This window comes from Ovis aries, chromosome 4 (genome assembly GCF_016772045.2).
Source record: "Ovis aries strain OAR_USU_Benz2616 breed Rambouillet chromosome 4, ARS-UI_Ramb_v3.0, whole genome shotgun sequence".
In the NCBI taxonomy this organism is placed as follows: domain Eukaryota; kingdom Metazoa; phylum Chordata; class Mammalia; order Artiodactyla; family Bovidae; genus Ovis; species Ovis aries.
The window spans coordinates 65,159,626-65,173,846 of NC_056057.1; the positions used below are offsets into that span (position 1 = coordinate 65,159,626).

At 37.0% G+C, this 14,221-nt stretch overlaps 1 protein-coding gene across 6 annotated transcripts in view; it reads right to left on the reverse strand.

The window, feature by feature from the left end:
- Window positions 1-14,221, reverse strand: part of BBS9 (Bardet-Biedl syndrome 9) — a 465,907-nt gene that overhangs the window by 330,753 nt on the left and 120,933 nt on the right. For all 6 annotated transcript variants that reach the window (XR_006059773.2, XM_060414770.1, XM_004007907.4 and 3 more), the window contains exon 7: window positions 8,154-8,238. Coding sequence is in view for 5 of the 6 variants with exons in the window: in XM_060414770.1 (XP_060270753.1) it covers window positions 8,154-8,238 (85 nt within the window). In the remaining variant the exon portion in view is untranslated. The remainder of the gene's footprint in view (window positions 1-8,153; window positions 8,239-14,221) is intronic.

The window sequence follows — 14,221 nt, forward strand, 5'->3', positions numbered from 1 at the left end:
AACAATAGACTGGTTCCAAATCAGGAAAGGAGTACATCAAGGCTGTATATTGTCACTCTGCTTATTTAACTTATATGCAGAGCACATCATGTCAAATGCTGGGCTGGATGAAGCACAAGCTGGAATCAAGATTGCCAGGAGAAATATCAATAACCTCAGATATGCAGATGACACCACCCTTATGGCAGAAAGCAAAGAACTAAAGAGCCTGTTGATGAAAGTGAAAAAGGAGAGTGAAAAAGTTGGCTTAAAACTCAACATTCAGAAAACTAAGATCATGGCATCTAGTCCCATCGCTTCATGGCAAATAGATGGGAAAACAATGGAAACAGTGACAGACATTATTTGGGGGGGCTCCAAAATCACTGCAGATGGTGACTGCAGCCATGAAATTAAAAGAGGCTTGCTACTTGGAAGAAAAGCTATGACCACCCTAGACAGCATATTAAAAAGCAGAGACATTACTTTGCCCATCAAGGTCCGTCTGGTCAAGGCGATAGTTTTTCCAGTAGTCATGTATGGATGTGAGAGTTGGACTATAAAGAAAGCTGAGCCCTGAAGAATTGATGCTTTTGAACTGTGGTGTTAGAGAAGACTCTTGAGAGTCCCTTGGACTGCAAGGAGATCCAACCAGTCCATCCTAAAGGAAATCGGTCCTGAATATTCATTGGAAGGACTGATGTTGAAGCTGAAACTCCACTACTTTGGCCACCTGACACTAAGAGCCAACTCATTGGAAAAAATGCTGATGCTGGGAAAGACTGAAGGCAGGAGGAGTAGGGGACGACAGAGGATAAGATGTTGGATGGCATCACTGACTCTATGGACATGAGTTTGAGTAAGCTCTGGGAGTTGGTGATGGACAGGGAAGCCTGGCGTGCTGCAGTCCATGGGATCACAAAGAGTTTGATACAACTGAGCAACTTAACTGAGCTGAACTGAACCATGTGATATTAACTATTCAGCAATTCAAACACTCATATAAGTATAATTAAGGAGGTGAAGATCTGTATGTTGAAAACTATAAAACATTGACAAAATAAATTGAAGAGTAAAAATAAAAAGATATGCCATATTCATGGATTTTAAGAATTAATATCCTTAAAATGTCCATACTACTCAAAGTGATCTACAAATGCAAATCCCTATCAAAATTACAAAGGCATTTTTCACAGAAATAGAAAAAATGTGCAAAGCTCATGTGAACCCACAAGACAGCAAATAGCCAAAACAATCTTGAGCAAAAAGAACAAAGCTGGAAGCATCATACTACCTGACTTCAAAATACACTACAAAACTATTCTAATCAAAACAGCATGGAACTGTCATAATAAAATAGACATCTAGACCAATGGAACCGAAGAGGGAGCTGAGAAATAAAACTCTGCATTTACAGTCAACTAGTTCAACAATGGTACCAAGAACATACAATGCAGAATAGGGCAGTATCTTCAAAAAATGGTGTTGGGAAACTTGATATCCATATGCAGAGGAATGAAAATGAACCCCTGTCTCATACTATATACAAAAACCAATTCAAAATAGATTAAAGATTTAAATATAAGAACTAAAGCTGTAAAATCATTAGAAGAAACAGGGAAAAGCTCAATGACTTTTCAGACATGACCTCAAAAGTACAAATGACATTAAAATAGACAAAGGGGATTTCACCAAACTAAAAAAGCTCTACAAGGGGAAAAAAGAGAAAGCTTATTATGGGATTATATGAAATCATATGTGTGGAACTTTTGAAAATTGTAAAGCATTATAGAATTTAAAGTCTTTTATTCTATCAAAAAATTAAAAAGCTTCTTCACAGCAAAGGAAGCTATCGGTAGTGTGAAAAGACAATCTATGGAATGGGAGAAAATATTTCCAATAAGGAGTTAATATCAGACAGCTCAACAGCAAAAAAAAAAAAAAAAAAAAAGAACACTTTAAAACTGGGCAAAAGACCTAAACGTCTTATTTCTCAAAATAAGACATACAAATGACAAATAGATATATTTAAAAATGCTCACCAACACTAACCATCAGGGAAATGCAATGAGATATCACCTTATATCTTTTAGAATGGTTATTATCAAAAAGAAAAGAGATAATGAGTGTTGGTGAGAATGTGCAGAAAAGCAAACCCTGTATACTGCTGGTAGGAATATAAAACATTACATCTACTATGGAAAACAATATGGAGATTCCTCAAAAAATTAAAAATAGAACTACCATATGACCCAACAATCCACTTCTGGGTATGTATCCAAAGGAAGTGAAAACAGAATACTGAGGAGATATCTGCCATCTCATGTTCATTGTAGCATGATTCACAATAGCCAAAACATGAAATCAACCTAACTTCCAATGATGGATGAATGGTTATGAAAACATGATACAGGAAGGGCTGATGCTGTAAAATAGACAGCTGAAGCTCCAGTACCTTGGCCACCTTGCACAAAGAACTGACTCATTTGAAAAGACCCTGATGCTGGGAAAGATTGAAGGCAGGAGGAGAAGGGGGTGACAGAGATGGCTGGATGGCATCACTGACTGAATGGACATGAGTTTGAGCAAGCTCCAGGAGTTGGTGATGGACAGGGAAACCTGGGTGCTGCGGTCCATGGGGTCACAAAGAGTCAGACACAACTGAGTGACTGAACTGAATTGAAAATGAAAAAAATCCTGCCATTTACAATAACATGGATGAACCTGGAGGACATTATGCTAAGTGAAATACGTCAGGCTCAGAAAATGAATACTGTATGACCTCACTTACCTGTGGAATCTAAAAAAGTCAAAATGATAGAAGCAGAGAGTAGAATTTTGGCTTCCAGGACCGGGATATGGGAGACATGAGGATATACTGGTCAAGGGGTACAAAGTTTCAGTTATGCAGGATGAATTAGTTCTGAAGATCTAACATACATATAGTTATAATACTGTATTGTATACTCCAAATTTGCTGAGAGATCTTAATGATCCTACCACAAATATATATACACATATACATACACACACATACACACACACATATATATATACACATGAGGAGACAAATAAGTGTTAATTTACTTAGTTCTGGCAATCATTTCGCAATTGATACATGTATCAAAACATCTCACAGTACACAGCAGGTTTACATAATTTTATTTGTAAATTATACTTCAATAAAGCTAAAGGGAAAAAAGGCAGGCAGAGAAGAGGGTGAAAGAATATCGTATGTAAAATGAGCTGCCTGTATAAAGGTCCTGTCAGGAAGGGGAGGGTCCATGGCTTATTGAAAAGAATACACATAAAGAAGATGCCTGGCTCCACTGAAATTTTTCCATAATAAAGCTGTTGCATTTACTTTTCAAATCAAATTTAAAAATCAACAAAACCTACAGTCAAACTGCTATAAGTATGTTTCTATATAGAAACAATTTTGAAAATATCAATAATATAGAGCAGTTGTCAAGCTACTATAGTAGTATAGATAGGCTCCTCTATACATAAGAGCTCCTCCAGGGTATCTTCATCTCTCAGAACATGGTCAATGTTTAATAAATGTTTCTTAAAATAATGAAGGAATGAATGTAAAATAGACATATAATGAAAAAATCAGTCCCCAGTCAATTATTAATGTTTCTAAATCAAGAAAGCCTAAAGGAGCAAAGATATACTATTTTGAAAAGCTTTGGATGATAGGCACATATTGTAAACAGCAATGACAATGAGATGAATGTACAAAGGCATCTGGACAAAGAGGAAGTAAGATTACCCTCAAAGTTAGGCTTTGAAGCAAGAATCAAGAATCAACAAACGAAAGGTCATAGAAGAGATGCGAAAAGTCACATTAAAGATACATATAAATTTCATGCCATTCAAAAAATGATTTAGGTATTCATCTATCTACTTTTGGATTAAAGTATCTGAAGAAGGTATGAAATCTAAATGGGACTAGTCAGAGAGGCAAATGTCATCTGTGTGTATATAAGAAGAATCTGGAATAGAGGGATAGCACAGGGCATATAGGCATTTATGCACATTTATGCATCAGAGTATCTTCATCTCAATTAGGCTTCACACCAAATCATTCAACAGTAAAAAAAAATTTTTTTTTTTTTAGACAAATCATTCAGGCTTTCCTGGTGGTTCAGTGATAAAAGAATCCACCTATCAATGAAGGAGACACAGGTTCGATCCCTGGACCAGGAAGATCCCACATAGCACGGAGCAACTAAGTTGGTGTGCCACAGCTATTGAGCCCGTGTTCTAGAGCTCACACTGTGCCTACGTGATGCAGCTACTGAAGCCCATGCATCCCAGAGTGCGGGCTCCACAACAAGAGAAGCCACCGCGATGAGAAGCCCTCCCACCGCAACTAATAGTAGCCCCCACTAGCCGCAACTAGAGGAAGGCCTGCACAGCAAGGAAGACCCAGCACAGTCAAAAATAAAAAAATATTTAAAAAAACATAAATTATTCAATTATCACTTAGTTCAAGTGTAGTTCACCTATGCAGAAAGATTCCACTGAACAAAAAGACATGAACATCAAGTCCTAAGGTAGTGACATTTCTCATCACAATTTAACAGACTTGCATTCTAGCATTATTTGTCAGCACTTGTAACTCAGGCTGATGTGTCTCTGACTCCGAGAGATGACAATTCATTCAGAGTGGATAAGCAGAGTTTCTGAGGCCACAGGCTGCGATCCAGCCACTAAATACTTTCAGTTCACTAGGGACGGAGTGCCACTCTTTGCAAATTTCCCTTAAGAAATATACCATATTCTATATTAATGAGTCTCAAAATACACAATAGTTTACCAAGAACAATCATTTTAAAATCCTTCCACTTCCAGCCATGATACAGCGACAGGAAAAAAATTCTACCGTCCCACCTGAAACAACCACAACATGGACAAAATGTTTGAAACAACGGTTTGTGAAGAATTGGATATCAGAAAACAAAAGACAGCAATCCCTTGAAAACAGAAAACAAATGAGGTGAGTGGTATAACTGCCCCAGCCATGAGAGCGTTTTTAGGCCATGGGACAGGGAGAAGAAACCCAGGCAAAGTCCACAAGGCCCCCTGGGTTGAGCAGATGAATGCTAACAGTTGAGAGAAACCAAGGCAGCTAGAGTTCACAAGACAGCATGCTAAAAAAGAGAGAGCAACACAAGGACAGAACTCTGAGACCTGTTAAGAATTCTCTCGGATATTCAGTTGAGTACTTATCAGCACATTTATGTAGAAAATTACTCAAAGCCAGGGAAAGAACCACCCAAAAGGATTAGCGGTAACAGTGCCCAGCATTTACACAGGGCCTGGAATACTGCCTGTGCTCACAAGCCAGACTGGGACACCTCATAATTTACAGGGAGTTGGAAAGAACTTTCAGAAGGCTAGTACCTCAGAAGGGGGTACAAGTAGCTCCAGAATGAGCACTGCTCTGGTCCCACCTAACAAGACTCGAAAGCAAGACCAAAAAGGATCAGACTGCTTCCAAGTAACTTAACTGTCTTCCAGGCTGAGGCTCAAAAAGATTTATAGAAATATAAAAGTACATAGTTTCAAACAAAGTGAAACTGACTATATCCTGCTGCTGCTGCTAAGTCACTTCAGTCATGTCTGACTCTGTGCGACCCCATAGAGAGCAGCCCACCAGGCTCCCCCGTCCCTGAGATTCTCCAGGCAAGAACACTGGAGTGGGTTGCCACTTCCTTCTCCAATGCATGAAAGTGAAAAGTGAAAGTGAAGTCACTCAGTCGTGTCCGACTCTTAGCGACCCCATGGACTGCAGCCTACCAGGCTCCTCCATCCAATATCCTGGCATCTAATAAATACTTAGACAGCAGCACAGAGGCAGAACTCAGATCTGTTAAGAATCTTCTCAAATAAGCTGAGTACATATCAGCACATTCATGCAGAAAATTACTCAAAGCCAGGGAAAGAACGACCCAAAATGTGGTTTTTAGTAGTTTTAGTTTTTCTTTTTAATTATCAAGCATGTAAAGAAACAAGAAAATGTGATCCATAATGTAGAGATAAATAAACTGTATTACATACAGTTTATAATCCTTATGTTAAATAAATTGTATCTATTTAATTTAAAAAATGTACAAGGAAGATGTTTTTTCAAACACCTAAATTGAACTTGTAGAGATAGAAACTATACTGCTGAGTAGCTTCAGTCGTGTCCAACTCTGTGCGACCCCAGAGATGGCAGCCCACCAGGCTCCCCCGTCCCTGGGATTCTCCAGGCAAGAACACTGGAGTGGGGTGCCACTTCCTTCTCCAAAGCATGAAAGTGAAAAGTGAAAACGAAGTCACTCAGTCGTGTTCAACTCCTAGCGACCCCATGGATTGCAGCCTACCAGGCTCCTCTATCCATGGGATTTGCCAGGCAAGAGTACTGGAGTGGGCTGCCATTGCCTTCTCTGAGAAACTATACTAGACAGGAATTAATACCAGATTAGACATTACAGACAAAATATTAGTGACCTTGAAAACACAGTAGTAGAGATTATCCAAAATGAAATAGAAAAAAGAATTTTTTAAACCAAAGAGCAAATCTGTGACCAGTAGGGTAACTTCAAGTAGCCTAAATGTATGTGTAATTGAGTGAGGAGGAAAAAAGATGGAGAACAGAAAAATATCTTTGAAGAATAGCTAAAAAATTTTCTGAATTTCATGAAAATTATAAATTCACAAGTACATTAAGTTCAACAAATCTATAAGCACAAAAAAAAAAGGAATGAAAGAAAACTATACAAAACACATTATAATCTAACTGCTCAAAAGAAGTGATAAGAAAAAAATCTGAAAAACACATGGAGAAAAAAGATATTGTGTACCAAGGAACCAAGATAAGATGAAAGATTTCTTATGGGAACAATACAAGCTAAAAGATGGAGGAGATGTCTCCTCCTAGAGGAGGAAATCAAGATGGCAGAGTTGGAAGATGTAGAACTTACTTGCTGCATCAAACACAACAGAAATACCTCCATATGTGGAACAATTCTCAGCAAAAAATAAGCTGGCAGAAAGACTCCTGTACAACCAAGGCTGAGAAAGAGATTCACATGTAATGAGGCAGCAAGGGAAGAGAAACGATCACCTGTACCCAAGGGAGAGAATTCAGAGGAGAAGAGAGATTTCACAGGCAGAGATCCTCCCTGGGAAGTGAGCAGTTTGAGCTACATATTAGGCACCCCAGTCCTGGGGTCCTCCACAAAGAAGAGGAGCCTCTTGACTGGTTGGAGTGCTGGTAGGACTAACAGGAAGGCTGGGGAAAGCCTTCTGTTCCCAAAGGAGTGCAAGCAAGTTTGTTCACTCCTGAAACAGGGCAGAAAGTGCAGATCAGAACTTTGTGAGTATCTGACTGGCTTTTCACAACTGTCCCATGAACAAACTGAATGTTCCAGCCCCACTTACGTCATATTGCAGCTCCACACTGGAGCGAGAGCTAACATGACCGTGGAAAGAACCCAGCCATTAGACATAAAGGCAGCTAAGACCCAAAGCAATGTCTAAGCAGGGAGGGGACAGTCATGATTGGTACACGCCCAGGCAGCACCACATCAATCTCTTCAATAAGCGGTGCCGGCAAAACTGGGCAGCTAAATGTGAAAGAATGAGATTACAACATTTCATCACACCTTACGCAAAAATAAACTCAGAGTGGATTAAATATCTAAATTTAAGTCCAAAAACCATAAAACTCAAACATTTTTGCTTCAAACTACTTCTCAAAGTTACCAAATTTCACTTGTGCACAAACTTAATCTTTGCAGGCTGTGAAAAATTTTCATCTTTTACTTATATTTCATCATGCATCTATACTAGTAGCAACTTTTTTGTCTATTAAAGGAATTTTTAAATTTTTATTTTGTTAGTTTATAATCACTGCAGTTCAAAGTGACCTCATCTGTACATTATAATCCTAGTGGCACAGTTCTATAATCTGGTACATGGTTACCATGACTAGGCATGTGTCTCCATTGCTCAATAACAGCTAACTAAATTTTCTGATCACTGACATAACCTTAACACAGAAAACGTCTGAAATGTATTTTTTTAAATTTTTCTTCCCAGGAATTCTTATTCTGAACAAACATCTGTGACTAGATATAACATTACTAAAATTTTTATATATTTTAAAAAGGCCTTACAACTAGTCTTTTTCCAGACCCATGTTTTTGTTGTTCAGTCTCTTGTCTTTTATCTGCATCCGTTGCAAAAGCAAGTACTTGGTATCTGTTTAAAAGATATGGAATAACTGTAAGTGACTTTATAGTTAAAATGTGTAAGTTACTTTAAAAGCACATAATCTCAATATAATTAAATTTTTAAATATACATAACCTACAAATCTTATGTATCACCTTCTCCTTGATTTTAAACATTGTAAAATTTCGTGAATGAATTCAGTAATGAATTCTACTGAATGATGACGAATTTGTACTGTGGCATAAGACTATGTAAAACTGTAGTGATAACGAAATTGTAACCATATGACCCAAAATTCAATATTGGGGAAATAGCTCAGCCAAATGTCAAAGTATCTCCCATTAGAATTTTATGTGATAAATAACAATATTCAATAAAGATCCAGTACCAAAACCCAAAATAGAGAAAAATACAAATGATGCAAAACAACCAGATGAGTTATTGCAACCATCCCCAAAAAAGTGGCAGTAGAAATTATTAATATCTGTGGACCCCAGAAGGTCTGAGTTTAATTCCCAGCTGAACCATTAACTAGTTGAGAAAATTTTTGAAAATTAATCACTCTATGCCTTAATCTTTCTTATCTATAAAATGGGAATAATAATCTTAACTCAAGCATTGTTAGAAGAATTTAAAAAATAATTTAACTGTCTGGTACAGTATCTGATAGGGTTTCCCTGGTAGCTCAGCTGGTAAAGAATCCACTTGCAATGCAGGAGACCCCAGTTTGATTCCTGGGTCAGGAAGTTCCCTGGAGAAGGGACAGGCTACCACTCCAGCATTCTTGGGCTTCCCTGGTACCTCAGACGGCAAAGAAGCCGACTGCATTTGGGAGACCTGGGTTCGATCCCTGAGTTGAAAAGATTCCCTTGAGGAGGACATAGCAACCCACTCCAGTATTCTTGCCTGGAGAATCCCCATGGACAGAGGAGCCTGGTGGGCTACAGTCCATGGGGTCACAAAGATTTGGACATGACTGAGCAACTAAGCACAGCACAATATCTGATATACACTAGATACCCAATTTTTTACTGACAGGTTGACAAATAGATACAGATTTCTATATACACAGAGATAAATCACCTAGTAATTTATCTGGTATGTAATAAGTTCTCAATAATGGACATTATGGACATTAGGACTTTCTATCAGTATTTTATTTCAACAGCAACATTTAATACGACACTGTAAATCAATTATAAGACAATAAAATAAATTTTTTAAAAATTGTAACATTTAGCTCAGACCATCTTTCAAAACAACTGATAAATATCATTCAATTTAGAAATGATTTAGATAATAAAGTTTAAATTCCCTAATTTCCATTAATTTATGGTATATTTTCAGAGTAATAATCCTACTCAAAATGAAGAAATTTTAGGCTCATAGATCCCTTTCCACTTTCAATAGGTAAGAGAAAAATTAGTAAAGAGATATGTTCAGATAGCTCCTATTGTCTAAGAGAAAGATGTCTGATAGTGTAAACATCAGGGACTTTAATGAAGAAAGGCAATGTAGAATATCTAAATAAGCACTAAAATGTACACTAGTATTTCAATGTTATATACCAACTTGTAAAGTATTCTATTCCAGTCAGCAATATTTCATTTGTAAAAAGCCTCTGATCTTTAGTGAATGAATAATGACTATGAATTATGATAGATTTTGCAGTACATTCATGAAAACCGGTCTTTCAGTTAATAAGAAAGCTTAATGCATATAAAGTTCATTCATTCAATAAACACATAGTAGGGATCTCATACAAGCATTAACAAGGGGGAAAACTACAACATGACCTATATCCACCAAGACCTTCCAAAGTAGTTGAGGAGATTCATATATAATACAAACAAATAAGTGTAACTCAGAGTGCACTGTGCTGAGTGGCATGTATATAAGTACCAAAGGAATATGATAGAAACAGGTAACATGGGTATGTTAGGGTAAGCACACTGACTGAAACCGCCCACCCTGGCCAGGCACCATAGTAACCATTTGCATGAGTTGTTTTATGACAGGAGGTCCTGGTAAGGACCATGGAACTACTAAGCCACCACCAACCAGAAGGGTTCAGGAAAGGTCAAAAGGAGACACCACATGTCCGACCACCTCCCAGAATCCTTCTTTCTGCCATCAATCTTGGTTGAACAAAGCATGCACCACTAGGAAGGACTCTGAGTCAGAATGATTGGCTAAAGACAACCCAAAAACTAATCCCATCACCATAAAACCCAAGACTGCGAGCCACAAGCCACGTGGCAGAGCTGTTCTCCTGGGTTCCCTTACCCTACTGCTCTCCACCCGGGTGCCCTTTCCCAATAAAATCTCTTGCTTTGTCAGCACATGTGTCTCCTCGGACAATTCATTTCCAAGTGTTAGACAAGAGCCCAGTTTCGGGGCCTGTAAGGGGTCCCCCTTCCTGCAACAGGTGGAGGAAATATATATGTTCTTGGTATCAGTTAAGGAGGAGAAAGCTAGGTTTTGAAGAAAGAGTGAAAACTCATCATGCTGTTAAAGACTAAAAAACATTATGGCAAAGCAAACAACACATGCAAAGGCATGCAGCAGTAAAAGAGACATCAAAGGCTACGGCAGGAGCTTAGGAGAGATGCCTGGCAGAGAGGAATAAGTCATAGGAAATGAGACCCAAAAAACAGCAGCAGGCTGAAGATCTCAACCTTGTAAAACCATGCTAAAAAATTCCATAGGCAGTTGCAGCAAATACCATCTGAGAATGACCTTCAATATCCCTAGGTCTTCAAAACTCCCAAATAATTACACCTCACACTCTGACCAAATAGGATTCCTTTAGTCTTCCTGGTTCACGATAACAGAAATAGTGTGCACTGGTGACTAAAACATCAGTCCAGAGCTGGTCTTAATGGACCAGCTCTAATGGACCAGTCCTAATGGATTTAACCTCAGGCAATAATTAACATAGGCAGTTCATTTCCTGCAGACACCAACCTACCAGAGGATAATATGGATATTAATGAGGTTGTTGAAAAAATCCAAAGCTTTTGAGCTGTTTGAAGCTTCTTATATAACTGTAGAGAGTTATTATTTCATCTGAGGCATAAGTGAACCCCTAAAGTGGTCTCATTAACATCAAAACAACATGCAGAGACACAGCCAAAATTCACTCCTGATTTCTAAATCCAGAACAATTCTCTTCTTGGAAGACAGCTCAGAAGAGGATTTTATTCCTAAACATAACTGGCAATAAATTTAGATGATGACAAACTTCCAATAGCATTTATTTCACAATTCTTTATTAAATTTGCTTAACTGGGATCAATAATGTACATGGAAATCTATTTTCAGAACTGAACAACTCCAAGCAGACTTGGAAATTCTGAAATAAAACACCTGGATATTTTTTCTTATCACTCAAGTGTTCAGTGATATAAGCTAAAGAATAAAATTCCCTTATTAAAAGTGCTGAAAGAATAATCAGGTCCAATGTAAAAAAAATTTCATGAAAGACTGTCATACATATTTTTCAGAACAGAAAGGCACTAATCACAGATACAGCAAGTCCAGGTGAACCGTGGTATTTTTTGAACCAATAGTCACAAATGCTTAACAGGTCCCATAGAGCACCAATGACAAACTCAACCATATAATTTAGTGCTCTTCTGTATCACATCATAAAAACAGCAGCAAGTAAGTAAAAGATGGATTGAGGTGTCACAGAAATACAAAAGTAAACCCTCCAAAATCATTTATTTTCAAATGAAAAATAGCTGTCACCTGAAAGCGTGCCAGATTTGGGAACTTCGATAATTTAACCTGTAGAATTCTACTAGAATTGGAAGCTCTGATACAAAGCATTACTATGTTCATTCCAACAATAGCTAAAACATTCTTGATTGTGCTAGTGAGAATCATTTTCATTGAAAGATTCCAGTAACAAAATAGAAGGTTTCCTCATAAACTTTTCATTCCTTCATACATTAATATTAACATTTCATTAACATAATGTTAACATAACATTAACATTTCATTCCTTCATTCATTAACAGGTAGATCTTGTTAAACACCTACTTTAAAAGAATAGACATCAGAAAGGCCCGTCAAAGTCTAGATTAGAGATAACAAAAACAGAATTCCAACTGAAAATATAAAGACCTGAATGTCAATCAGAATGCAAAGCAAGAGCTGAGTAAGAGGGGAAAAAATGTAGACAAATCATGATTTACTGCCTAAATTATTCTGACAAGGAAAGAAAGAGAAAAATAAAAGACCGTCCAAGTTGGCAAAAACATGGCCAAGGGAATGGCCACAGGCCCCGTCTCTACCAAAAAAAAAAAAAAAAAAAGGCAATTCTCTCACTTTCAAAGAAAAACAACATTCAAAGTGTGTCCCTGAATTAGAAGCACCTGGAGCATGTATTTGTAATGATTTCTGGATCTTTTTCCCAAACCTACTAAAATCAAGATCTACAGGGTTGGAGCTTGAGAATCAGCAAACATACATTTTATAAAAGAAGGCCCAGATGATTCTTATGTACAGTAAAGTTTGAGATTCATAGCCTTCTCCAGTTCCTATCTGAACATAACTTATCTGTATTCAAAGTAATTAAAGATCAATATCAAAAATGAAGATGAATTATGTCTTAAAAGCCTTTTATATTAACTGATTATAGATTTAATGAAGCCTCCAAAGACCAAAACTACAGTTCTCTTGCTTTCTCCCATCCTAAATTATACCTGTGATTATCATTTAAAACTGTGATTATCATTTAACCTATTATACTTAAAAGTGTATATAAATACAATATAGCGCTTAATGTTATAAACCCTCTTAATTGTCATCATTTCATAATAATCACAAATCCCATGCATTTTACCATTATAAAAGATTCACATAATAAATAAAGTGTGTACTTTTTAGTTCTAGATGAAGATCAATTTAATAGATCAGTATGCTGGAGAATCACCACAGTTAAAACAGTATGAGTTTCTGTGAGATTAAACCTTCACACTAAAGAAACCTACACATTGCTTCCTAAACTAATCACTCCTGGAGTTATTACCAAATTAATTCCTACATATTTCAAAGAGTATTACATATTAATTCCACATATTTCAAAGAGTAAGTCATGGGACATTCAAATCTTTATATCGTGACCCCAGTGTAACACTGCTAGTATCACACTATTTGGCAAGAACTAGGGTGGAAAGCTGAAATCCAGATCTCCTCAATATTGCTTAAGTTTTGGCAGGATTGAATGAATTATACAGATTTTTTTTTTCAGTGTCTCAAAACAATTATACTATTTTATTTATTACCAGTAGCAATGCCACAACTTATTCATCTCCTTTGGACAAGAGCCATAGGCACTGTAGAAGGAATATGACATAATGATACACTACCTCCATCAGTTAACTTCTGCTTAGTCACAAATATTTGCTTATTTTCAGAGTTTTAAATCCTCATTGCCTTAACAATAATTTTCAAAGCGTAGATGGTCACTTATCAAGGGAAAACTACGTTAACTTGCAATATACACAATAATAAAACTTGAGGCAAAAATTTGCAGCTGTTGCCTGATGAATTTATATACTTCCTTCCTGCCTTGGGAAAAATCATGTGGCCAAAAACAATACTGAAAGGCTATAATGAAGTGCTGCCTAGATGTTTAAAGTTCTAAATGCTGCCATCAGTAAGATAACAAAAATAAAGTTGCTGAAGATATTATAATTCTCCAAGACTATTTCTTTTCCCAGAATGGATATCTACATTTTTTTCCCATTCTCTCTTCCAACAAAAAGCATAGCCTCAAAACTAGAAACCATAATTCTTATTGAAACTTAGCTGGTAGAAGAAAAACGGGTCTCTCTCAAACACAATTCACCAAAATCGATAAAAATTTCTAGTGAAAAGGGTCATTATCATACCTCACTTCTGTGGACTGTTCTTTTAAAAACATTCATAATAACACTTGTATTTCTTGCCAGTATTCTTCTCATGTCACATGCATTCTTTTTTTTTGTTATAAAATCATT